This window comes from Artemia franciscana, chromosome 4 (genome assembly GCF_032884065.1).
Source record: "Artemia franciscana chromosome 4, ASM3288406v1, whole genome shotgun sequence".
NCBI lineage: Eukaryota > Metazoa > Arthropoda > Branchiopoda > Anostraca > Artemiidae > Artemia > Artemia franciscana.
This window is the reverse complement of record NC_088866.1, coordinates 44,889,655-44,917,522: the sequence shown is the minus strand read 5'-3', so window position 1 is coordinate 44,917,522 and position 27,868 is coordinate 44,889,655. Positions and strand designations below refer to the sequence as shown.

Sequence of the window (27,868 nt, the reverse complement as noted above, 5' to 3'; positions counted from 1 at the left end):
CGTAAGGAACTACTATCATTGTCAAAATAAAATAAGTAGTTAAAACATTTGTCTAAAATATATGAATTTCTCTATAGAATATCTTTCTATATAAAATATTTCAACCGTTCTAGCAAAGAAAGGATAGTTTGCAGATCGCGCTGAACTATGATGCCAGGCACCAAAGCAGGTATGAATGTATTTACTTACCAAAGCACATCCCGCAAAGACCTTGCAGCAAAGAAAGGGCAGATACTGTCATGATGTTACCGTTACAAGGTACTTGAAAGACAACAAATATCGTCACCAGAACAAAAGCAGTCTGACCAATATGTCATCAACTAATTTGCCAAATTGGCAAATAGAACTTGGGTCATTGTTACTCTTAAAATAAAAACAAAAAGGTCATATCAGCTTTACGTAAATAAAGAAAAGAAAACATAAACTAGAATAGAGCATACAGCAAATCTAACTCGCGAGAACATTTCCTTTGAACATATCTACTTTGAAAGTTATATATCTGTAATATTGCTATTTAAACTGGTATTACATCACTTTAGCTTCACAGGATTATGAAAAGTACATTTACTGTATTATTTCATAGAGAAACTTATCCAAGAGAACTCCAAGTGTTTTTTCGCTTAAGTTTTACATCTAAACATCTCTTGGGGAGAAAGAACAACAATTTCTTATCAAATTTATATAGAATAGGGTTACAATTTCCTCATCGTGTTTTTTTCCGCCATAGAAAGGACTCTTTCATTTGCTCCGCGTTTTCGGCGACATGTGTGAATGAGGATCAATGAACATCATTGTTCTGCTTCATCTTTCACAAGAACCTTTGGCCTGCGTGTAATATCATTTTGAAAGTCTTTGCCAAATTGCTTAATTGCCAGATACTGACTTTCACTAATGGTGATCTTGACATTCGTTCAAGTTGCCGAGTAGGGTGCCCACGTGAGGCGATGTTTGAAATTTATTGCTTCTGACTCTTGACGATTTTTGTGGTTCATAACTTAGGTTTAATTATTGCAGATTTACGGTATGGACAATTAATTTACAGAACATTAACCTCTAACGACAATGAAAATGGAACTAAACACAGAACGATATAATAAGGAACATGTATATATAATCGTAGGTTTGCCATTTCAGTACAAAAAATTATGTTTATCAATCACAGATGATGGCTCTAAATGACATGTGTCTGATTGGATAACATTTTTCTAAGCACTTTTCTCTTCATAATGTATAAATCAATATCATTGGGATTCACTCTGCCAATTTCCAAAAACCAGCATAAGCCTACTTGTCTTCTACCCGTTTTAATAGTGCACTGCAGGCACGAGAATTTATTTCTGGGAAGCCAGCAACACCAATTTTTTATTTTTAGTAATTTCAATAAGAAGAACTCAAAAATTTGAGAAAATTTAGGACTTCCAGGGGGGGGGGGTCGAGGCCCCTCTTATGCATTCGTCACTAGTGTGCTAACCAAGGAGTCTGTCGGACGACTGGTATACAAAGAAACCGGATAGTATACTCTCTTCTAAGGACAGGAAACCTGAATGTGTATAATAAGAAAAATCACTTCAGATACCCGTTGTTTAACGTGGCGAGATTATTTTTAGAGCTATTGATTAGTGATTGAGTGGAATTTGCTAACGTCGGCAATTTTACTGATGGATTATATAAAAATTCATGTTTCTGGGAATAATTTACGTTTGTCTTTTGAATTGTCGTTAGTTGTTAAGTGGCTTTTACTTTGTCATTAGTTGTTTAGTGGCTACCTCATATTTAGTAGTAATTTTATTTAACCAGCATTATAGCATTCAATATTAGTTTATAATAGACTAATTTGTAAAAAGTTCGTCATCTGACCCCCTTTCGATCTTTGAAAGATGGTACACGTGGGTGCATGGCCCTTGTGTTTCATGTGTCATTCTTAAATATGTTGCTCCTTACTTTCAGAAGAAGAAAAAACTTGTTTGTTTTTATTTAATATCAGAAAAGCCGCATCTAAGTGAACCATGAATAAAACAGCTTGCCGGTATATGTCATCAATATAGAGTATAATTTATAAATTTATATAGAAAGAAGACCAGTATTCTTGTTATTGGGCTTCATCTTTTTGGCTACAAGATAGTGTTCAATGTAGGCCTATGAATAATAACTAGTATTTGTTGAACTGGATTAGCCTACCATTTGTAACTCTGAGTTATCTCACTCGTGCTCGGATAGGAACAAGGGTGGGGGATTTGTCCTTAAGATTAATCCGGGTTTTCTTTTCTGATTTAGAGCCCCTCCACCCAGAAAATATCTTATCCCAACCCAGGGTAAGAGCCAGACGTAGTTGCATATTATTGATTAAAGTAGGCCACAGAAATCAATTGATGTCTCAATCCAGTATATTAAACCCAATAAAACCCCAGCCTTTTATCCTAATTCTTAGTCGCTGCCATAGAGCACGCCACAATTGACAATACTCCGCAAATTAGTCATCAGAGATAATCGATGTGGGTCATTCTTTGCAAACACGTATTCACTGTAATCATGCAATTTTGTCAATATTACCTGCTTATCGCTGTTAGCAAATTGTAAGTATCAAATATTTGTTAAGTCGAATTTCGCTTTGTTCTATTCATTGTTGCCCTAAAACCATTTATTATAATTCTTTTGTCGGCTTGTAAGTTAACATATGAAACAGGGTTGCCGAGATGAGTGCTTCTCAAAATGAAGTTGTAGAAGCTACAGTAAGGCTAGACATCAAGCTATAAGGTTAATATACATTAGAGTTTGAGTCCTACTCAACATATTGCGGCGAAACTCCAACAGCAATCTACAGTGTAGCCGTCATGTTAAATCGGGTCTTTAGTCGAACTTATGGGAAGGACATTTCAAAACAATATTTGTTTAATATCTCAATATTAATATTTGTCCTTTCACCTTTTTCAATTTTTGTTTTCTTCTCCGTTTTTGTTTTGGTATATTTTAATCAAACAGTTCGTGGTAACGAACTGTAGTAAGGAGCGACCCGGCTCAATAGTAACCAAATCTCTAAAAAAATCTAATTTTGATATCAATAGCTACATCAAAGGATTGCATTTTAATGCTGATTTTAAATATATAAGTTTCATCAAGTTTAGTCCTACCCATCAAAAGTTACGAGCCTGAGAAAATGTGTGTTATTTTTAGAAAATAGGGGAAAAACCCCCCAAAAGTCATAGAATCTTAACAAAAATCACACCATCAGATTCAGCGTATCAGAGAACCCTTTAGTAGAAATTTCAAGCTCCTATCTACAAAAATGTGGAATTTTGTACTTATTGCCAGAAAGCAGATCACGGATGCGTGTTTATTTGTTTGTTTTTTTGTTGTTTTTTTTCCAGGGGTGATCGTATCGACCCAGTTGTCCTAGAATGTTGCGAGAGGGTTCATTCTAACGGAAATGAAAAGTTCTAGTGCCCTTTTTAAGTGACCAAAAAATTTGGAGGGCGCCTAGGCCCCCTACCACGCTATTTATTTTCTCAAAGTCAACGGATCAAAATTCTGAGATAGCCATTTTATTCAGCGTAGTCGAAAAACCTTATAACTATGTCTTTCGGGACGACTTACTCCCCCACAGTCCCCGTGGGAGGGGCTACAAGTTGCAAACTTTGACCAGGGCTTACATATAGTAATGGTTATTGGGAAGTGTACAGGCGTTTTCAGGAGAATATTTTGGTTGGGGGAGGGGTTGAGAAGATGAGGATATACTGGGGGAACTTTCCATCTAGAAATTTGTCATGGGGGAAGAAAATTTCCATGAAGGGAGCGCAGGATTTACTAGCATTATTTAAAAAAAAAAACAATGAAAAATCAATATGAAAAGTTTTTTTCAGCTGGAAGTAAGGGGCAGCATTAAAACTTAAAACGAACAGAAATTATAACCCATATGAGGGGCTGACCCCCTCCTAATACCCCGCTCTTTACGCTAAAGTATTTTTAGCAATTTCAACTATTTATTCTACGGCTTTGTGATTCAGGGTTCATTCTTAATGAATTGGGACAAAATTTAAGCTTTAGTGTAAAGAGCGAGGTACTGACGAGGGGGCGAACCCCCTCATATATGTAATAAAAACATGAGAATACAAAAGTTCCTTACGTAAGCTAATTTATAAGTTACGTAGGCTATATCTTTTACTAATAAAAAGATTCGTAAAAAATTAAAAGTTCTAGTTGCCTTTTTAATCGACCAAAAAATCGGAGGGCAACTAGGCTTCCTTCCCCGCTCTTTTTTCCTCAAAATTATGAGAAATCCATTTAGCCAAAAAGAAAAAATATATATGCAAATTTCGTTTTAATTATTCCTCTGCGGAGAGCCAAAATCAAAATATGCATTGATTCAAGAACGTTCAGAAATTAAATAAAAAAAACAAGTTTTTTTTAACTGAAAATAAGGAGCGAAATTAAAACTTAAAACGAACAGAAATTACTTCGTATATGAAAGGGGCTGCTTCCTCATCAACGCCCCACTCTTTACGCTAAAGTTTTTTACTGTTTTATAAGACGCAAAAAGTCTTTCAATCTGCATATTGAAAAAAGTGACATGAATTATGAAAAATGAAGAAAGTTAAACCAAAAAAGTATTTTATTCCAGGGCTGAAAGTCGTATCAACCGCATCGAGTAAAATAATTCCTGAATATTGATTAAATACAAAAAAAGTTTTTCCAATGAAACTAAGGAGAAACATGAAAGCTTAAGACGAACAGAAATTGTTACATATATGAGAAGGGTTGCCCCCTCCTCAATACTTCGCTCTACAAGCTGGTTTTTTTAGTACTTTTAAAAAAGCTCCTTATTGTTTCAATTAAATGGCCTTTGTGTTACAGAAGTCGTTCTTAAAGATTTGGGACAAAAAGTCAACCTTTAGCGTAAAGAGCGAGGTGCTGAGGAGGGATAATTTCCTCACATAAGTAATAATTCATGCTCGTTTGTCCAGGAAATTTGGCTCCACTTTCATAGTAAATTCCCTCGGAAAATCCCTCCGTGGAAGTTCTTCCCACATTAAATATCCACTCCCATCAGGAAAGTTGCTCCTGCAGCTCCATGGAGAAAATCTCCCCACGGGAAGATCCTCTAGGCAATTTCCCCAGGGGCTGTGGGGGTCATTTTATATTCAAAGGCATATATATTGGACTTTTCAACTATGCTTAGAAATATTGTTATCTCAAAATTTGTATAGGACGATTTTGGGGAAATGGAGCTTGGTAGGGGAGCTAGTAGGGCTCTTTTCTTTTTGATTATATAAAAAGAGCACTAGAACTTTAGATTTCCGTGTTTCAGAGTTTCGGTTACTACTGAGCCAAGTCTTTCCGCATTTACAGTTTTTCTACTACGAACTGTTTGATAAATCAACTGCTAATTTGGCCTATATATTTTCAAACCTTAATAGAAACAAAATATGAGACAGAAACTGCATTTCGACATGCCGTCCCTTCTGTCTCATTCTCTAGGACTTTTTTTTTACTTTCTCTAGCTACAGCAGTCGATTCACTTTGATTTACGACGGTCGATGTATAATGTACTATGTGTGTACAGACGAATCCTGGAAAATGCGAGATACCCTGACAAAATCGTGAAAAATCAAAATTTCAAGAGGACATGCCCTAAGGCTTTCCATATAAGCCCGAAAATACTTTGACCTGTGGAAGGCTGAATTTCAAAAGACGATAACAACATTAACGTTACTGTTTGAGATCTTAAACCCCCTTGGCTTTCTTGTTTATGGCCGTTGATCGTACTCTCACCTTTGGAAGGCTGAGTTATTGAACCCGACGAAAAAATCACGTCAAAGTTTTGAAAAGGATGACTGTTCTTTTTTTCCTTGTCAACCCCTGTCCTCTTTTCTATTTGTTCATCTATTCCGTAAGCAGATTCTTGACGGGCTGACAATGGTGAAGTGGCTTCGCTATTCATAGATCAAGTTGGGGTAAAAATGAAAATTTGACAGAAGCTATCCACAGTTCTGAAATATGTTTGAAAACAGATAAAGGCTATTCTCCTTTAGTCAAAGTTTCTCGATGGCTGACAGGAAGAGGCAAGCAATGTATTAGGCCTGAAAAAAGCATTTCTATCCTGGAGCTCTTTGCTAGCGTGAGGTGTTTTCCATTTTGATAGAAGTTGAAGTTTCCTACGCTAAGGCTGCCAAAAGTTTTTTGGGGCCGGAGTGTCAAAATAATTAAAAGGATACTTTTGATGCTTCTATGGTTAAACTTGAACTGAGATTCAGGATCTCTCTTTCTAATTGCTTTTTTATGGTTCTCTTTTTCTGACTGTCAGTGGTGCATCACTTCAATTTTTGATTTTGGAGAGGGTTGCCATTTTATAGAAAGTAAAAAAAGTGAGCAAAGCCATTAAAATGAGAAAAATCTATAACTGATAAAGAGAAAAGCAGGAAAAAAAATGATCTGAAGTTTTTCGTGTCTAAAGACTAAGAATCAAATTTAAATATGTTAGATTGAAAATAAAGTGTTTATGATTTAGAAGCTTGGCCTTTTTAGACCTGAAAGTTTCCCCAGATGTCACCCAAAGAGAAGACGTGTAAAGAAAATAAAAAGAAAGTAAAAATATCCTTTGGCAACCCTGTATCACCAGCGGTGGGGTGTCCCATGGTTGGTGAAACAAGTGGCTGGATATATATTTCAGCTGGTGGAAAGTAGGCAACCCCTTTAGCTGGCGTGAAATTTAGAGGCATTTTTAGGATCATGTCAGGCTTGTGGTCTGCGAGATGGCTTGCAAGGGGTAAATCTTACGATTAGAAGAGGTTGCGAAGGAACCTTATGTGTTCATGCATAGGGAGTGGGAAGCGTTTGAAACTAAAATTTGATGTTCCCCGCACAAATAAAACTTCAATCCTTTCGACTCTAAAGCATTTTTTGAGGTTATAACCTCACATACTTTACAGAAAAGTCGGAAATTTCCTTGAAAGAGGGTTGTAAAAGTTGGGCTTCTCTGCTGTCTCCTTTTGGAAAGTTTCGTCACTAACGTCCCTCTAAAAACGGTAATAGTTTGCGGGGTGAAAATGTGTCAGTCTAAATGAAAGGCGGACTAAAACTGACAATTCCTGTGACATAAAGGTGGTCAGTATTCCATTTTTATTCGTGTTATGTTAAGTGTTACTAAATGCTTGAGTAGAAGATATCTCAACCAAAAACCAAACGTGTCGATATTTCTAAAAAGTGATTTCAAGGATATCTCAACGAAAATGCTTCGGAAGTGTGGTTTTTCAATATAGATTCGCTTTGAAAAGGACTCTGATTCAAAAAAATTTTTCGTAACCCTCCTAAAAAAACCCCCACAAAACATGAAAATTATGCTCTGGCAAATCTGGTGATGGTTTACATAAACGAAGTAACTTTTAAGATTGTGTGTGTAGAGGGGGGATCCTAAGCATGATTAAACCTAGTGGAAAATTCATCTTAGACCTGGGCAAATCTCCACTACCTTTGTTAGCACTTAACTTTTGTTTCCTTGGGGTATTGACGTCGCCAAGTTGTGCCTTGCCTACATCATGAATGTAAAACAAGTATTGCAACGTGTGTGGTGATACTCTTGTATGCCAAGGTTCATCTCCTAATTAGCACAATTTAGTGGTCTAGTCAGGCTTATAAATGGGAAACAGGTGCCTTTTAAACAAAAACAAGCTTTTTTTTTATCATGGCGCTAGTTCACGAAAATATAAGGAGGGGAGGGTATCTGCGGTTTTTTAATGATTATGTTACTGTGAATATCCAAAATAGACTAAATCCAAGGAGAAAAAAAAGGTATTTCGGACATTCACTGGTGAATGCCGACATTCACCAATGTTGGATATTCATGGTACCGTCGTTTTTGGGAGGAGGGCAAGGGGACAGTTGCCTCCATTGATTGGAGAACAACTATTAAATACCCCATGCCCATTCACTCCCCGAACGGAGACCCCTCTTGCCCCCTTCCCAATAAAATGCTGGAGCTACGCCTCTGGACATTAACAACATACAAAGCAATGACACAATTACACAAAACCAGAACTTTTCAAAATATAGTAGGAATAATTTGATTCAATGGAAATGACAAAAAGGGTAATCATTGTAATCTGGGAGAGGCGGTTACAACCCTGTTCACCCCTATTTAGCATCCGTGTTGTCTATAATAAATTAAGTGAGGAATATTTTAGCCTTTTTGTGTAACTATAAAAAATTTGACTGAAATGTATTCTGTCAATAGGCTGCATCTGTTACGACTCGTCGCAGTGCTAAGCTCTCTTACGACCGACATAGCTGCGCCCCAGGGCATATCCAGGATTTTTGGTTTGGGTTGTATATACAGAAATTTTTTTTAAAAGCATCAAAACTTTTGTATCTGCTTTTTTGTTATGTTTTCATGAGTCGGACAAAAATTTCGGAGAAGGACGGCTGAAACCCGTTCCCTCCCGTGGATACTTCGGCTAAACGCTCAACTTAACCTGATGAGTAGATATTTTTGTAATATTAGGATAGTTTACAATAGTCAGTGGATTGTCCAATATGCTCCCATATTGATATACTTGAAATTTTATCATTTGTTCTGGGCGAGGAGGTGAAGAATTCTCGGAGACGGCAAAGCCAGGGGTTTCTATCATCTTCTAGTGTTCTAGTATGCTCTCTAATGCTCCCAACAGGCGTGTGTAAACCTTCTACTACTCATTTCTGGTGATGTCTGGGTTTACATTAATAATCATCTGGTATTGGTATGCGTGTAGCCGAATTGTTCAGAGGTAAAGCTTCACGTGGAGGAGATATAAGAACAGTGTCTTTGCTATAAACCATTCATCTACTGTACAAAGTCTATATACATGGTTTCAAAACAAACACAAGAGAAGAACTTTAAGAAGTAATACACGAGAGGAACTACTTTGAACACTTCAGAAGCCCGTTTATAAATGATTTCCCAGGTCTCTAGAAACACGTATACTATATTAAGATTGCCCGAGTTCTACTTTCTGATATTATAAATCTAGCTTTTCCGATTCCCATTTCTATAAGACAAACATCATAAATTCTATAAGCCTGTATTTTACTTAGGGTTCTAGAATCCAATATATATTGCAAAAAAAACATTGACCCACTTTGCATCAAAATTGGATAGCATGTTTCCTGTTCTAAGACTTACGCTCAAAAGTTTACACACGTATAAAACAAGCTATTTTGGAAGACTGCGTTTGAATGTTGCCCGAATTCAAAATAAATTATAAAAAGACCTAAACTGTGTGGAAAATATAGACGAATCTTAAAAAAAGTGAGACCTTTTTAGGAGGGCGGGTGCCTCTAATAGAGGGGCTCCCTCTGTGTTTCAGCATTTAATGTGTATCTAACGTCATAGACATACGAACCCCCCCCCCTGCCATTTGTACGTTCCTTTTCACGGAGAAAGGTGAAATTTAAGAATTTGTTTTAAATTTAGATAGGATTTTACGTCGTTTTATATTCCCACACTAAGTCACCCCTTCACCATTTATGTTGTACGCGGGAGAGTAAACTCTAAAAACACAATTCTCCACGTGGCTGTCATTTCTAGCAGAGCATGCAGAAGAGAGTTTAAGTTGTAACTTGTTACCTAGCAGTTGACATGTCATTAATAAAGCTGTCTCCTAGCTTAATTAGTCTACAGCGATTATGGTTTGTAGTTTATAACACTTGGAGAGATTAAACTTAATTTGCAAAACACGGTCTTTTTGGTTCATGGACTCATTCCCGCTGCGTATAAAACAGATTGCAGTATGAATAATTTATGCAAGCCATCAACAATCGTTTAACCTCCAGTGATGACAGACATCTTCTCGTTTACATATCTCATTTGCTGAAAATGGACTGACTGATTATAAGACTCAACTTTTATTTATGCAGGCCACCCTTTATAAAAGGAGGGGGTAGTTTGGAAGGGCTAAGGGCCACGTTTGCCAGAAAAATTCAAAAATCAAAAAGTGGAAGTCCTGCGTTAAACCTCCAGTGATGACAGACATCTTCTCGTTTACATATCGCATTTGCTGAAAGTGGACTGACTGATTATAAAGATCAACTTTTATTTATGCAGGCCATTCTTAATAAAAGGAGGGGGTAGTTTTGGAAGGGCCAAGGGTCACGTTTGCCTGAAAAATTCAAAATCAAAAAGTGGAAGCCCCGCGTTTAACCTCCAGTGATGACAGACATCTTCTCGTTTACATATCTCATTTGCTGAAAGTGGATTGACTGATTATAAAGCTCAACTTTTATTTATGCAGGCCATCCTTTATAAAGGGAGGGGGTAGTTTTGGAAGGGCCACGTTTGCCTCAAAAATTCATGGATGATTTAATCCAAAGTTGGTACTCAGTATAATTAAAAAGCATATCCATTTTTAAGGTTACCAGGTAATATTATATGGCACAAATTTTTTTTAGCAAAATTAAAAACAAAAATACCTGTGTATAAGACAAGAAACAGCTCGGTTATTGGTACTGTCTCGAATTAAAAAGCATACTCATCTTTAGAAATTTGCTACGTAACGTTAGATGGCGTGCTCCACCCACCGAAAAACCATTCAATCTCGAATGATGACAGATATCGTCTCGTTTAGATGCCGAGTGAAAAGACTGACTTTCTTGCAAAATTGAGTATAGCGATCCAGATGCGACGGAGGGGTCGCACAGTATATCTTTTCTTGTACAACGTAAGTCTGGAGACATGGAAATTCAATTTGGGGTATGTTCAGAAAAGGCAGAGGAACGCAGGAGCGCGAAGCTGAAAAATGAAGGGGCTGATGATTAAAATCATGAAATGAACTTCGATATTAAGCTACAATGATAATTTGTCGAGAGTTTTTTGATTTTGAGGAGTTTAGTTGGTGTTTTCACGGCTTAGTCGCCCTTCAACTGCAAGAATTTATTTGGATTGAACATACAGTATGGATGTAGAGGGGGTGACTTTTATAGTGATATTTTTAGTCACCGCTGCTATCCAAAAAGTTACCTATATAAAAATTTTGCATGTGAACACGAGTTATATATATATATATATATATATATATATATATATATATATATATATATATATATATATATTTATATATATATATCATATATATATATATATATATATATATATATATATATATATATATATATATATATATATATATATATATATATATATTATATATATATATATATATACTTTCGATTTCAATATTTCTGATCAGTTTTTCTTTGCTCATATTAGCTTTAGGGTTCGGTAAATTCAAAAACATCATTCGTAATTAAAGAGTATTTTGCACGATTTGTTTTCAAATTTTGAATAAAATACAAAAACCTTCTATTACATGAACGAGTATTTTTTTATCACTCTGATTTAGAATTACTCGGGCTCAGAAGAAAGAAAAATAAGCTACTGGCTATTCAAATCAGCAACATCTTTCTTGGCTATTTAAATCAGCAGCATGTCAATATATTTTACCTGAGAATTGGTTCAGACTTTGAGTGATTGAAGAAAAAAATTGTTTTTTCTTCATACGGAACTTCCGTATATGAAGGGGATAACCCCTCCTCAATACCTTGTTCTTAACCCCGAAGTTTTCTTTTTGTATTTTAACAAACCCTTACTCTAATAAGACGGCTCTTGTGTTCTTGGAATTGCTCTTAAATAATTGGGACTAAAATTTAAACTTAGCGTAAAGAGGGAAGTGTTAAAGAGGGGGATTTGCCCTCATATATGGCTTAATTTTTTTCGTTTTAAGTTTTAATCTTGCTCCTTACTTTTAGTTGAAAAAATTAACGTTTTTATTTCATTTCTGATCGTTTTTCAAATAATGCCAGAAAATCCACCTTTTCTCTATGGAAAATCACCCAAGAAAATTCTTCTTTGGAAGTTATTCCGGCGTAAGATCCCCCATCCTCCAGACAATTTTATCTCTGCTTAAAATGTCCCCTAAAAACTTTTTTTGCGAACAATTTTGCCTGGAAAATCCTTTTTTGCCTACTTTCGTTTGAAAAAAGACTTGTTTTCTTTTAATTTCTAATCGTTTTTAAAATCATGCCTGAAACCCTCCCTCCTTGGAAGATTTCCCCTGGAAATTATTCCCTCCCAATTTCTCAATTTAAAGTTTCTCTCGTATGAAAATCCCCAATGGAGAATCTCTCCTGTGGAAAATTCCTCTCCCCCCGGGAAAAATCCCCCAGTTAAAAATTGTAATTCCTTTGAAAATTTACCCGGAAAATCTCCACATATAAAATTGAATTGGCAAAGAGAAAGCAAATCAAATAAAAAGAATTATGGTAAAATTCTCCTGTGTATAGTTTCCCTTTGAAAGTTTTTCCCCAGAAACTTCCCTCGCCACGAAAACTTCTCCCTTGGAAGATCTCCCCCCCCCCACAGAAAGGTCCCCCACATAAAATTCACTTTCCCCCAAAATGTTTGCTTAATTCCTTAAAACAATTACTTTATGTAAACACTAGACAAATTTCGTAACTTACAACCCTCTTCTCGTGGAACTTGCAGGGTTGTGTCATCCCCAGATGCATGATATTTGACCTTTCAACTATGAGGATCCAAAAGGCTATCTCAAAATTTTTACCGGATGACTTTGGGAAAGAGGAGCATGGGAAGGAGAGGGAAACCTTTTTGCCCTCCTGTCGTATTGGTCACGAAATGGGGAACTAGAACTTTCATTTCCGTCCGGGCGCGCCCTTTCTCGATCTTATATGACCATTGGTTCGATACGATTACCCTAGCAAAAAAAAAAACGAACAAATAAACACGCCTCCTTGATTTTTCTTCTGGCAAATATTACAAAATTCTACATTTTTGTGAATGGAGGCCAGAAATCCCCACAGTTCTCTGATATATGGAGATGACAGGTTCTCTGATATGCCGAACCTGATGGTATGATTTTTATTAAGATAGATTGACTATATAGGAGTGTTCTCGCCCTTTCTAAAAAAACAAACACATTTCCTCAGGCTTGTAACTTTTGATGGATATATGAAACTTGATAAATTTTATATATATGGAGTCACCATAAAAAGCCAATTTAATTGATGTATTTATTGTTATAAAAATTTCATGCTTTAGAGTGTCGGTTGTTATTTGAGCGAGTTGCTCCTTAGTTACCACGAACTATTTGATTAGCTAATCAGGCTTGGAATCCATTCTCAGAAAGGGCATTGGTGGTGGACATGGGCCCACCTTCCAGTTGTCATTTTATGACAACTTCGTATAGGTATTTCTGAGACCCATGTTACAAGACTTTCACGACTTGAGTGGATCAGTTTTTATTGGAACTAAAGAAACACTACTGAAAATCTAGTGAGCGGTGACAGATTTGGCTGCTGACGAAGCTTGCGTTCCATTGACTGCTGAAACTTTGTCATGTGATCAACACAAACTGGCTTGATTCTGTAGTGGCTGAATTATAATTACTGTCACATTTCTATTTTTATAGTTACCATTTTTTAGGATAGCCTACTATTCATATCGTCTGAATTTTCTATACCGCTCAATTGTCTTTACAACCCCCTTGTAAGCGTCTTACTGACAATCATCTCCTAATATTGGTCCATATGTAAAAATCCATTATTATAACCATGGGAAAAGAGCATGAAATAATAATAAAAGACTTTAGATTTTTTTTTTTTTTTTTTTTTTTTTTTTTTTTTTTTTTTTTTTTTTTTTTTTTTTTTTTTTTTACGGGTTGTCTATGTAATCTAAAGAGTAGCTCTGTTCGCACTAAATCACATATGGGTTCGGCTGTTTAATTATGGATGTGGTTATTTAATGTCGTGGGATACTAACTCTGCCTCAGTAGAAAATTGAATACTTCTTGAAAATAAATGGGATGCTAACTCTGTGTAAAGGGGAAAAAGGACTATTTATGGCAAGAAAATTGTACTTTTCCTTATTCCTAATATCATGGGGTGGTTCGATTTTATGACACAGGGAGACGACATTACCAGACTGTGGTTAATATTTTAGGTAAGGCAAATCTTCATTAATGAAGCTGTTACAACTAAATTACAACTGCCGCTTACGGAGAGCTGAGCTCGACGTGTCTGCTTAATTCATAAGTAATTGAAAATCAATAGAAAGTAACGCAAACATCAAAGACAAAAATAAGACAAGTAAAAAAAACAGCAGAAGGCAAAAAATCAGAGGTCATCCCGATGCGGCATAAATCAATCCAAAATTAGGACTAGAGGTCTGTTGGAGACACTTCACATGGTTAGAAGGTGTAGTCGTCTGCTCGAGGTTCTTGAACGTTCTTCTTGAAAGAACCTTGATAGTCATACTCTCAAAGACTGGCTGTCCACAGTTTTACCTGACATGAATATCAATCTAATAAACGTTGGACAAACTCATAATTGTTCTGGTCCATTTGGCTGACGATGTCGGTGCTTGCACCTGTTCTCGGCCTATATGGAAATTAAATATAAATGAAAAATGGAATGATGTTGGACGGTCGTTTTCAGTGTACGCAAGACAGAGAAGCTATCAGTCAACCACCTGTGCGTTCTATATCGACAGCTCGGCTTCATCTTTAAAAGTTAGGCTATTAATTCAGTTCAATACTTTATTTCAGCAAAAAAAAAGTTATATATTACCAAACAAAAACAAACAATTAATAAAAGAAACAAACAAAAGACACAAATAGCATAGCTAGTTCCGAGAAGCTCTTTCAGCTCTAGCAAATCAGGAGGATCTTAAAACATACGCATCAACGATGTAGTTATCAGATGAAGTGATTCGTTCACACAGGACGTAGAAGTGTTGGCATACTGCTGTTAGAACAGATCGCAGTAGCGCTAGCATAGCAAGGCAATATATGCCAAAAAATGAATTGGATTATTATGCGTGATTTTATGATCACACATTGTCACTCGAAGAATCGAAAACAAGAGTTAGACACAACATAGTTGTTAATAGTCGTTTCTTGAAGGATGTGAGTTCGAGCCACTTTGTGGCAACGATGCTAACGGTTAATAATTATTTCACATTGCCATTCTGCAACACCAGCTGCTTAACATAAGTATGTTAAATGGTCTGTATTTGGTTAACAAAAAATAATCTACCAATCGAATTGAGTGATAGGCCGTCTTTGCCAAGGAAAACCACTGTAAGAATAATTTTTTTTCATCTTTCTAGCAAGACTGAACCGACGGGAGTAGCCGGTTATTTCTCAAACAACCTGGCCTGAAAGCCGGGCGAATATAAGCATCATCTAGCAAGTGCACAATATATACACAATCAAAACAATGAAATTCCCTCAGAAAGGATAGATTATTACCTCATATTCTAAGCAGCATGATGAATTTGCCCAACATAGTGGTGGCGAAAACACACACACTTTAATTTTGAGGAGTTTTAAGCTATATTATTGTTATTTTTTGCACATTCTTTAATTTTTGTGTTGAAATTCACTCCGACAGTTATTCTGTGCAATGTAACGACCTTTGAGTAACCACAATCGTTTTGGTAGCAGCTCTCCATATCTACTCTGCCCCTCTCCCATTGTCTGTCCATTAAATCAGTACCCTCTTTCCTCTCTTTTAATCCTGTTTTTTTTTCAGGCATGTCTGTGACAGGTGGTAAGTTCTTCTCTGGGACTATGGCATATGCTGCCGGGGCTCCTCGTGCAAACGGGACAGGACAAGTGGTGCTGGTGACTAAACCAACTCGTGACGCTGTAATGAACATTCGTCTGGTGCTAAGTGGTGAACAATTTGCTTCTTCTTTCGGCTATGAACTTGAAACTGCTGATATAAACGGTGACGGGTAAGTCTCATATTATGCATTTTCTCTCCACTATATTCACCACAAAATGTGGCTAGCACTGCAAAGAATGTGGCTGATGTTTACTGTGCCTTATTATGTATTATGACGTAGAAAAAGTATTTTGGCTTATATAAATTGTTTTGGAAAACCTGAAACGCCATACTAGTCCTTCAAATAAACCAAGGTCTATCAAATTGATTTAATCTCAATCCTCTTATTCATTTGGTTCTTAATCTTTTCGGAAGACTGTTATTTTACAAAGGATCTTGAATCATCTTTTCTCGCTCGCAGCAGTAGTTGGAAAGGGAGCTTTTAATATTAAAATGGTGGTAACTGCAGAATGTAAAATAAATCTGTTTTTGTTGTATCCTTGAAGTAAGGCAACAATTAAGAGGCCATTCCTCACCTTTGCTTGCAGGTTCACTTGTTTATACATTTGACTGTGTTCATTCCCACTGTCTAGGGCTATAATGAAAGAAAAGTTAAGATGGCTAGGTGATGTTTTACGGATGAAGGCTATAGTTTGTAAAAGGTGGTGCTTTTCGGCCATCCATATTGTATCAAACAAAAAGTAGGTTGCCCCCTAACAGAAAGAGGTGGGAAATTTTAAAGGGAATACAATTTTATTGTGGAGGGGCAAAGAGTGAAGCTTTGAAAATTTTGGGGTGGAGTATGTACAGCTGTGTTGGTCTCAAACGACTTGGTGCTCCTATGTGCTCTTAGTAGTAGGTGTGTCAAAAACGTGTATTCTTTGGCAACAATCAGGATGAAAATATCATCAGTTGGGTATACAAAGCTCGTACCTTCACAATTGTAAATTTTTAGAACAGCAAAAAAACCCACAACTTTTTTATTTTACCTCCCATAACCGTAAAACAAAAACGGATTGAATGCAAATCAGTACAAATCAATTCATTTTTGTTTTACGGTTATAAAAGCGGAAACAAAACAGATGTGAGGTTTTTGGTGTGTGGTTTGAAAATTTACGATTATGGAGACACGATCTTTTGATACTCGACTGATGATATACAACTACCATACTTTACCGAGGCATAGGCCACAATAGCAAGGGTAGCTAGGGAGTAGGCACAATCCCTCAACCCTCCCTCCTATCGTTTTACTTGCCTATATACTTGGTTCTCATTGCTTTTGGAAACAAGCGGACTGAACATATGCAAGTAAAATTATTTTTCAGAGTTTCTCCACCTTGGACGAGATATAGGCTCCAGTATTCGAATATGTTTTCGTTTTATCTTAATTCATAAGAACTTCGACTATAACTAGGGGTGTTCATGGTCCCTTGGAAAGAATCTCATTGTGATGCAACCAGTGTGACCACGAACCAACCGCGATAGAACCACGCTGAGTAGTATAAAAATGAATTGCGAAAGCTTAAAATTCAGTCTCACCTCTCAGGGTATACTTCACTAGCTTACGAAAATCAGTATCTAGAAAGAGTTCTCCACTTGACAGACGATAATGAAATGGTATTTTTTTTTCTAGAATCTGAAGATGAATGATAAAAAATTTGAATAGCAATCAGGCTCTTACGTTTATGATCCCCCCCCCCTTTAATGTATCAAGCTTTTAATGTATCAAAGGAAATTCTGACATCAAGTTCTTTGGTCTGTATACAAATCTTTTAAAAGTACCTATAAAGTTACAACCGAGGTGTTGACCAGTTTCTACCACAAGCTATACATATCGGAGCACTACTTTTTCTAGGACACATGGCACACTTCCACACCGCATGTCTTGTGCCACTTGGTGTAGACGATAGTTTGAAGTGGGTAACCACTTAGTCATGAAAACTCAAAACTTTAATCGGCTAAAAATACTTACATCACTGTTAATTTTTTATTGTCAATAAGTATGTATTAACGTTATATGTCGAATTTTTATCCTTTCTTAGAATTGGCTTAACGATGGTAAAAATAAAAAGAGAAATGTATAAAATAAAAGGAAACACAGAATGACATTATTATTGGTTTTTATAATTCAAAATGTGTTGTTTGGCATTTTCGGAAGGGTTAAGATTTGCACTCCATCCCCTCAAAAAAAGCAAGTTATGACGATTTTTCTAAGCTGTTATTTCCAAGATTTATTTTCCTTTTTTTACATTTTTTCTCTGTTTCAAATCATGTTATATCTTTTTTCTCTCTCCCTTACTAAATAATTCGAAATTGAACCCTATTGCAGCCGTTTTTTTTTTTTTTGGGGGGGGGGGCAAAAAATTCGGATAATCTGAATTAGAAGTGTCCAGAAATTCGTTACAGTTTTTTATTTCTGCCTCCCTTGTAACATCCACTGCATCCTGATATTAGAGAGTTGTCTGTGTAAAAAAAAAAAAAATAAATAAAAAAAAAAAAAAAAAAAAACTCAGACAGCTCTTACTTTGTCTCCCTTTGAAGTATCCTGACTGCTGCCCTGTTTCAGTGGACGGTGCTTAAAATCCGTCTTTTTGTAATAGTGTTTACTCAGGTGATTCCCAAACCAGCTGCAAGTTCTTCAGTTTACCTTTCTTGGATTCTAATTTGTAAATTCTTTATATTGTGAATATATTCAAAACGCAATCTCCTTCTTTTCTGAATAATTGCTTACGACCAAAAATGGCAACCTAGATATTTGATACTATTCTAAATAGTTTTGGAATTCCTAGGTAAGCTGCCAGCGTTGCAGTTTAGTTTTTGTTTCTGTTTCAGGCCCATAAATGGTATTACTGATGCTACTGTTCTTGCTTTAGCGTTTTGAGTTAATGGATTTAGTGACACGCCTTCTGCAAGACTCGTGTATTAAAGAAAGACAATGTTCTAGTTGTATCACCGCACTTTTTAATAGCATAGGGATAACACCTTTTATATAATCTTTGAACTTGCACCCAGTCAACTTCTTAGTCTCAGAATCATCAATGTTTTGTTAAACTGTCACAGCTAAACAGGAATGATTAAGCATGCTTCCTCTAAATTTCTGGAAGTAAGCACGAGGAAGATCTTCAGGGGAATATCTCTAACTTCCTCTAGTCTAAACATGCTTTTCCCATCAGAAAGGCTGATGACGTTTTTGCTGCTTTCTTGATTCTCAGCCCTCCTGGACGGAAGGAAGTCTTGGCAGAGTTCTTTTTTTTATGGACTAGTAATAATCGGATGGGTCTTTGGCCTTCAATCAGAACTTGGAGTGAAAGTAGCGTTCTCGCCAAGTCCACGGAATTGTCCAGAAATTGTGCAAATGGATTGCTGTTTTTTTGGTAACTTTGCCTAACTCCTAATATGTTTTTGGAGTCTCCTGGAATTTATAAGTATTTGATTGACACAAGTCAGTAAACTTTAAGCAGAGTAAGACAGTTAGTATCTGTGAGATGTTGCAACATATCAAGCCCCAGCTTTTAGTTATCCTATAACAAATTTCATACAGTATTACTCACAATGTTTCAGTTTTTTACCACTGTCTCTCTCCCAGAAACTTGGTGTTTTGAATTTAATTACTAAATAGATCCCACCCCTCAGAGAATGGTTCTCTCACCCACAAGAAGGAATTTCGAGAGAAATGACTTTGAAGTTTTAGTGTTCCTTTATATACCAGAATTGAATATTTTAGCTTTCATGTGCATCAGAGTTCTTTTGACTGAAAGAAAACCTTACAATGGGGTGAGTTACTTCGCTAAAAGAGTATCATATGGCCCATATGCATAGGGAATAGATGGGGTCAACTCCTTCTTGGTCCTGGTCTGACGAATTGTCCCTCCCTAGAAATGTGGAAACGGTGGCCGAAAGTCACACTTTCATGTTTTTAGACTAAAATCGCATTGTCTTATTTTGGAGGCAAAGCAAGAACGCTCTGTTTACAAAGGCTCGTTAAAATTATCTAAAATATCAATTAACGATTCACAGTAATGTTTGTTACAAGCCACAGCTCATCTTACGATATCGCCGATTTTGAATATTTAATTTTCTCTGATTCCTTTGTAATATCTCTATAGTTCTTATATTTGCATAACTCTTCATAATTAGCTTGTCTTCGCGTTTTTGGATGCAAATTCGAATTTTTATAATAGGTTGGTTGCTAAACACAAAAGCACATATAAATATATATATATATATATATATATATATATATATATATATATATATATATATATATATATATATATATATATATATATATACTCGTTTGTTTTGTTTTGTCTGTTTGTTTTCTACACTTCTTTTTCTCGTTTTCGGTCAGAAATATTGCGCTTAAATGGACTATAAGATAGCCCAAAGCTACCATAAGGCTGCTTCCTGCTCTGACCAGTGGCAAATTCAGATTTAATTTTTAGGGGGCGTCGATAAAAAGTTGGTTCCCCTGTCAGTATGTTCGCCCCTCCAACCCAGTAATTCTTGCAATGTTTGACCTTCTGGGGAATGCATGTGCCTCCTAAACCAGCCCATGGATCTCTCCCTGGCTCTGAAGAATTATTTCTGGTAGAAAAATAGCCATTAAGTAACTTCATTTATTTCATTGCCTACAACTTGCCCTCCTATTAAGATCATGTCGATATCTCGAAAGATATGAATCATAATGACACCTAAATCCGCCTCTTTTATTCAACTATCTTCAAATGAAATAATTTTTCTAATTCAAATTCATAGAGGTATTTCGAGCAAAGGATAATTATTTTTTCTAGTGCAGTTACAGGTTTCAAACTTCCTGTGATAGGGGTGAATTTATGCTCGATTTTATCTAATGAAAATTCAATGAGTTTCCGTGCAAGGAAGAATAGAACTAAAGTCGATTGTTTACTGTTTTTGCTTGTTGAATTTTCAAGGGCTCTTTCGGGCTTAAAAGACGTAATGATATCAATCTCCAATGCCTCTGACAGATTCCCAGCCAAGCACGTCTACAGGGAAGAAGAGGGGCATGGGCCAACCCACTCGCATCAGAATGTCCTGGCGTTAACAATTGTTTCTGTGTTTTTTTTTGTATTTTTACTAAATTAATCCGTTTTGACGTTTTTGCAAAGTTATACCCCCCCCCATAATAAAATTCGCCCTCTTCCCAACAAAAAAAGAATCTAACAAATGAAAATGTAGTGAAAACGAACATAATGTTTTAGAACAGCCCTAGAAAAAAACAACAAACTTTAAATGATATAGAAAACATATTTTTATATAATTTGAATAAGAAGTTCCCAGATATTCAAGAAAAATTTGGGATTAAGTGGGTTTTGACTCCGAGTCCTCTCTTGTACGTCCTTGCCCCTGGGGCTACTTTCTATTACGATTATATTTGCAGAAAATAGCTGCAACCTAGTCAAAAGTTATCTACAGCCCATAGTAACCGAACAATCGAAAAGTGTTTCGAAAAAACATACCAAATAAACAGTGTAATGAGAAATTTTTTCCTATGTTCTGTTACTTGATGATGAGCCTGCGTTATATTAATAAGAAAATTCGTATGTGACAAAAGATTTAAAAGGTCCTGGAATTTGACTTAAATCGCAACACTCTTATTAGAGTGTACATAATGGGTGGTGACAAGTACACTACGTGCCTGTTGTACAAAACTACTCTCACAAGATATTTGTGTCCATTTCAAATATTTATTTTAATCTTCGTTTACCCGGTAATTCTATATCTATTCTTGTGTCATTTATATAAACAAAACCCTAACTGCCCTGTTTTTTTTTTTTTTTGCCTTGAAGTGGTATATTAAGTTTTTTTTTTTACTATACCCAAGTATCCGAAATTTAAACAAAAATTATCTATTAAAATGTTTTAGTAGGATTGAAAATGGTAATATTTCTAAACTATCTGATCTTCGTTGAATTAAAGATCGGACTCGAGTTGTTACTATCTTATCTCAGATTCGAGAAAAGCCTTGGGTCTGACTATCTAAGGGATGGTTTTCAGCCTTTATTCGACGTAAAACGCGCTTGATTCGAGTATCTCGGCTATTAGCCCTTTCCTCAACTTGCATCTCATCGGATTTTGGAATCGAAATTTGGTAGAAGACAATTCCTATCTAAGTGGGCTAAAATATTAGAGGGCTAAAGTTGGCACAAAATAAAATTAGAAAGTTGGAGCATCATGTTGCTTAGAAATAATTATAACTTGATTTATTTAAAATTGGGATAAAAAGAAAATGCAGCATTGTTTTGCTAATACAATCAGTTACTTAACTTTGACTGAAGTCTCCTACCGGGTGCTGCTCGGCGGAGAGAGTGACGTCTGCCTCCTCCATCCCCTTCGGTCCATGGCGAGTATTTGCTCTTCGCCCTGTTGGATTCTTGCCATCGTCAAGAACAGTCAGTTAGCCTAAACAGTAGTACCAAGTCACAGAAATGTAGGGGGGAGAGAAGAATTTTTTTGATGCTATTATCAAAAGAAGGATCAGCAAAACAGTGTTGATAAGGGAAAAATTTAAAATAAATCAACAATAATTGTTGATAAGGGAAAAAAATTAAAAATTTAACTTTGTAAAATGACAGGGAAATATAAAAGAAAATATGTCAATGTAAGAATAAGCAGGAAATGTATGGTAGTCCCTCTTTGATTTTCCTTATCAACACTGCCTTGCTGATCCTTCATTTGAGAATAGCATCAAAAAATTTTTATCTCCTTCCCCCTACATTTTCGTGAATTGGTACTACTGTGTAGTCCAGGGCGAACTGACTGTATTAGCAAAACAATACCGTCCCATTTTTCCCTTGGTTTTTCTTGATTTATTTAAAATTGGGATAAAAAGAAAATGCAGCATTGTTTTGCTAATACAATCAGTTACTTAACTTTGACTGAAGTCTCCTACCGGGTGCTGCTCGGCGGAGAGAGTGACGTCTGCCTCCTCCATCCCCTTCGGTCCATGGCGAGTATTTGCTCTTTGCCCTGTTGGATTCTTGCCATCGTCAAGAACAGTCAGTTAGCCTAAACAGTAGTACCAAGTCACAGAAATGTAGGGGGGAGAGAAGAATTTTTTTGATGCTGTTATCAAAAGAAGGATCAGCAAAACAGTGTTGATAAGGGAAAAATTTAAAATAAATCAACAATAATTGTTGATAAGGGAAAAAAATTAAAAATTTAACTTTGTAAAATGACAGGGAAATATAAAAGAAAATATGTCAATGTAAGAATAAGCAGGAAATGTATGGTAGTCCCTCTTTGATTTTCCTTATCAACACTGCCTTGCTGATCCTTCATTTGAGAATAGCATCAAAAATTTTTTATCTCCTTCCCCCTACATTTTCGTGAATTGGTACTACTGTGTAGTCCAGGGCGAACTGACTGTATTAGCAAAACAATACCGTCCCATTTTTCCCTTGGTTTTTCAGCATACAGTTTGAAAAGAGCGCTTCTGAGTTGAATCATAATGGCTGATATAAAATGAATAACTAAAGTCCAGATCGTCAATTTTCTAATCACCCAAAATACACGGTCAAATCTGCCAATCCTTCGTCCACGAAATTAAATAGGCCTAGAAGAGTTCTGAAGTGTTGTGATTCTCCAACAATACGAAAAGCCTTTCAATTATAAAACTACTCTTGTAAGCCTTCTTTGAACTCCTTCAATCTTTGTTCATCTGTGACATTTATTGAGGAATAAACTGGCGTGTAATATTACAGAACAAGGTGCTTAAATCCTTCAAAACGAACTGCTTCAACAACTGAAGAAGACAATGTATCTTACTGTTCAATAATTTTAGTATCAAATTAATGTTGTCCTTAGTTTGTCAATATAAAGTTTGAAAGGGTGCTGGAAAGTTGAATGATGAGGGCTAAATAGAATGAAAAGATGACGTCAACATCGTATATATTCTTCCAGAAAAATATTAGTTAGATCGGCAGGAAAAGTCTCCCAGTTATAAAACTAGTCTTTTACCCTTTCTTTAATCTTCTTCAACCTAGGACGGTAATAGGAAGGAAAAGGACAAGGGAAAATGAAAAAAAAATGTAAAGAAGGGAAAACAAGGATTATAGCACCTAGTTAAAAATAGAAGAGAGTTATGCAACTATTCTCGATCGATATATTTGCATATTTCTCTTCTGCTGTTCACTGACTTATTATCCTCGTTTTCTCTTCATCACGATTTTTTTTTCGCTTTTCGTACTTAGCCTGTGTGGTCTCAGATATTGTGAAGATGGCAGTGGTGTGGGGATTTGCCTCCATTATATCCGGTTAAATCGGAAAAAATGAGGAATTTTTTAACTTACGAAGGAGTGATCGGATCTAAATGAAATTTGGTGTTTGGAAGGATATCGTGTCTCAGAGCGCTTATTTTAAATCCCGACTGGATCCGGTGACATTGCGGGGAGTTGGGGGAGGGAGCTAAAATCTTGGAAAACGCTTAGAGTTGGAGGGATCGGGATGAAACTTGGTGGGAAAAATAATCACACGTCCTTAGGGTTAATTCTGAAAAATTAGAAAAATAAGGTATTTTTATTTTACGAAGGAGTGATCAGATCTTAATGAAATTTGATGCTTGGAAGGATATCGCGTCTCAGAGCTTTTGTTTTAAATCCCGACTGGATCCGGTGACATTGCGGGGAGTTGGGGGGAGCTAAAATCTTGGAAAACGCTTAGAGTGGAGGGATCGGGATGAAACTTGGTGGGAAAAATAATCAGAATTCCTAGATACGTGATTGACAAGACCAGAAGGGATTTGCTCTCTTCGGGGGAGTAAGGGGGGGAGGTTTGATTCTGAAAAAAATGAGGTATTTTTAACTTACGAAGGAGTGATCAGATCTTAATGAAATTTAATATTTGGAAGGATATCGTGTCTCAGAGCTCTATTTTTAAATCCCAACTGGATTTGGTGATATTGGGGGGAGTTGGGGGGAACCTAAAATATTGGAAAACGCTTAGAGTGGAGGGATCGGGATGAAACATGGTGGGGAAAATAAGCACAAATCCTAGATACGTGATTGACATAACCAGAACGTATCCGATCTCTGGGGGAGTTGGGGGGAGGGCAAGGGCTAATTCTAAAAAAATAGAAAAAATGAGGTATTTTTAATTACAAAGGAGTGATCGGATCTTAATGAAATTTAATATTTAGAAGGAACTCGTAACGTAGATCTCTTATTTTAAATCCCGACCGGATCCGGAGTCGGTGGGGGGAGGGGAGAAAAATCGAGATATTTTAACTTACGAACGGGTGACCGGATCTTAATGAAATTCGATATTTAGAAGGAACTCATGTCTCAGATCTTTTATTGCAAATCCCGACCAGATCTGTTGACATTGGAGGGAGTTGGAGAGGGAAACCGGAAATCTTGGAAAACACGTATAAATGTCGCAGATACGTGATTGACGTAACCGGACTGGATCCGCTCTCTTTGCGGGAGTTAGGGGGTGGGGTTCAGTGCTTTGGCGAGTTTGGTTCTTCTGGACATGCTAGGAAGATGAAAGTTGGTAGGCGTGTCAGGGAGCTGCACAAATTGACTTGATAAAGTCGTTTTCCCCGATTCGACCATTTGAGGGGCTGAAGGTAGAGGAAAAATTAGAAAAATTGAGGTATATATAACTTAGGATTGGGTGATCGGATCTTAATGAATTTTGATATTTAGAAGGACCTCGTGATTCAGAGCTCTTATTTTAAATACCAACCGGTATTAAGTCTCTGATTTTCCTTATAAAGCAATCTATTGATTCTTAGAATTTTGCCAGAGTTCATACCATATGAGCTCTTGGCTCTTAGCTCTTTATTTGTTTCTGCATTTAGGAAATATAAAAGAAAATTATTGTCCCCTTCTCCTTCTAAGTCCTCGTGCATGACACCACTGTCGACCCTATGTTCATTTGTCAAACTTTTTGGGGACCATACTGAAGTACAATATTCAATTAGAGAGTGCTTAAATTATTCAACACTAACTGATTTAATAATCAAAGAAGGCAAGGTGTTCCGCGACTTAGTAACTGTGTTAGTATACCTTTTCCTCTTGGTTTCTCAGGATAAAGTGTGTTTCATATATACCTCATATGAAATATATATATATATATATATATATATATATATATATATATATATATATATATATATATATATATATATATATACTAGCTGTTGGGGTGGCGCTTCGCGCCACCCCAACACCTAGTTGGTGGGGGCGCTTCGCGCCCCCCCCAAGCCCCCCCGCGCGCGTAAGTCGTTACGCGCCATAATAGTTACGCGCCATTGTAGTTGTGTCCCTATGTCCCACCTGTGAATATAGATATATATATATATATATGGTTTTAACTACGTAAAACTTGCGAATATACAACATTCTTTGCTGTCCCATTGTCTTTGCATATAAATAGATTGTCAGGTTATCCCCCTGTTTCCCCCGGTGTCCCCGTTGTAGTTGTGTCCCTGTGTCCCGGTCGTCATTTATATTCCCTGTGTCCCGGGTCCCGGTCATCATTTGTATCCCGGTGTCCCGGTCTGTATATACATTCGTTTTTTAGTTTTGTTTTTCTCCTTTATTTTTTTCCTTTTTTTTTCTTTTTTAGCTTATTTAGATTTTTAGATTTTTTAGTTTTTTTTATTAGTTTTTAGTTTTTATTTCTTTTTAGTTTTTTTGTCCCGGTCGTCATTTATATCCCCCTGTTTCCCCCGGTGTCCCCGTTGTAGTTGTGTCCCTGTGTCCCGGTCGTTATTTATATTCCCTGTGTCCCGGTCGTCATTTGTATCCCGGTGTACCGGTCTGTATATACATTCGTTTTTTAGTTTTGTTTTTCTCCTTTATTTTTTTCCTTTTTTTTTCTTTTTTAGTTTATTTAGATTTTTAGATTTTTTAGTTTTTTTATTAGTTTTTAGTTTTTTTTTCTTTTTAGTTTTTTTGTAGTTTTTACCTTCTTTTTAGTTTTGTTAATTTTTTTTTTTACTTGTGTCCTGGTCGTCATTTATACTCCCTGTGTCCCGGTGCTTTGTTGATTGCTAATCGAACATTCCTTTTGTCCTGGTCGCTTTCTCTTTGAGTGTCGTCATTTATTTTTTTCTTTTTTAGTTCTTTTAGTTTTTACCTTTTTTAGTTTTTTTTTAGTTTTTAGTTTTTTTAGTTTTTTACCTTTTTTTAGTTTTTTTAGTTTTTTAGCTTTTTTATTTTTTTTATTAGTTTTTAGTTTTTTTGTAGTTTTTGCCTTTTTTTTTAGTTTTTTGTCCTGGTCGCTTTCTCTTTGAGTGTCGTCATTTATTAGTTTTTTCCTTTTTTTTTTTAGTTTTTTATTGGTTTTTACCTTTATTTTAGCTTATTTTTCAGTTTTTTCCTTTTTTTTAGTTTTTTTTTATTTTTTATTTTTTTTAGTTTTTTACCTTTTTTTAGTTTTTTTAGTTTTTTTAGTTTTTTAGCTTTTTTACTTTTTTTATTAGTTTTTAGTTTTTTTTTGTAGTTTTTGCCTTTTTTTAGTTTTTTCAGTTTTTTTTTAGTTTTTTATTGGTTTTTACCTTTATAGTTTTTTTAGTTTTTTAGCTTTTTTATTTTTTTTATTAGTTTTTAGTTTTTTTTGTAGTTTTTGCCTTTTTTTAGTTTTTTCAGTTTTGACGTCACCTAATCCAGTTATATAGTAACTAAAATTGTACAGTTCAATATCTATTGTTTAATTCCCCAGGAGGTAGGCCTAATACTTTCACCCTGCTAAAATTTCGGAGCTTACACGAATCTCTGATGATAAGTATCTTATTGTGTTTTATGATGATGCTAATTACAAAGGTTTAATGTCCAATAAATAAGTCAAATATTGATTTTTGTGAAGTTTTTTAATATTCACGGAAGAAGATGAATATTCTTTTTATGATTTCATCTTGAAGGTGACAATTCAATGTATAAAGACAAATTAATTGCGAAGGAAAAAGCTCAAAATAAAGCTTGTTATTGCTCCATTAATTCATATTTACATCTAGAACCTCTGATAAAAATAGATATAAAAAAAAACTTCTTTTAAAAGTTTTTTTCTTCGTCATGTGCTGTACACCACGGAGCGTCACTTGTTCTACAATGCGCGGCGCATTTCTGTCTTGCCAAGTTTCTTTTTACCACGCATGTAACATATTGTGCATGCCATGCTTCCTCTGTATTTGAAGTGGGCAACTCCTCAAAAATTTTGTTCCGTCATCCATTTATACATAATTTTATACATATTT

The 27,868-nt window shown here is 35.9% G+C and overlaps 1 protein-coding gene across 4 annotated transcripts in view; it reads left to right on the top strand.

The window, feature by feature from the left end:
* Positions 1–27,868, top strand: part of LOC136026482 (integrin alpha-PS1-like) — a 220,469-nt gene that overhangs the window by 63,007 nt on the left and 129,594 nt on the right. For all 4 annotated transcript variants that reach the window (XM_065703098.1, XM_065703097.1, XM_065703100.1 and 1 more), the window contains one exon: positions 15,571–15,775. In XM_065703098.1, coding sequence (XP_065559170.1) covers positions 15,571–15,775 — 205 coding nt within the window. The remainder of the gene's footprint in view (positions 1–15,570; positions 15,776–27,868) is intronic.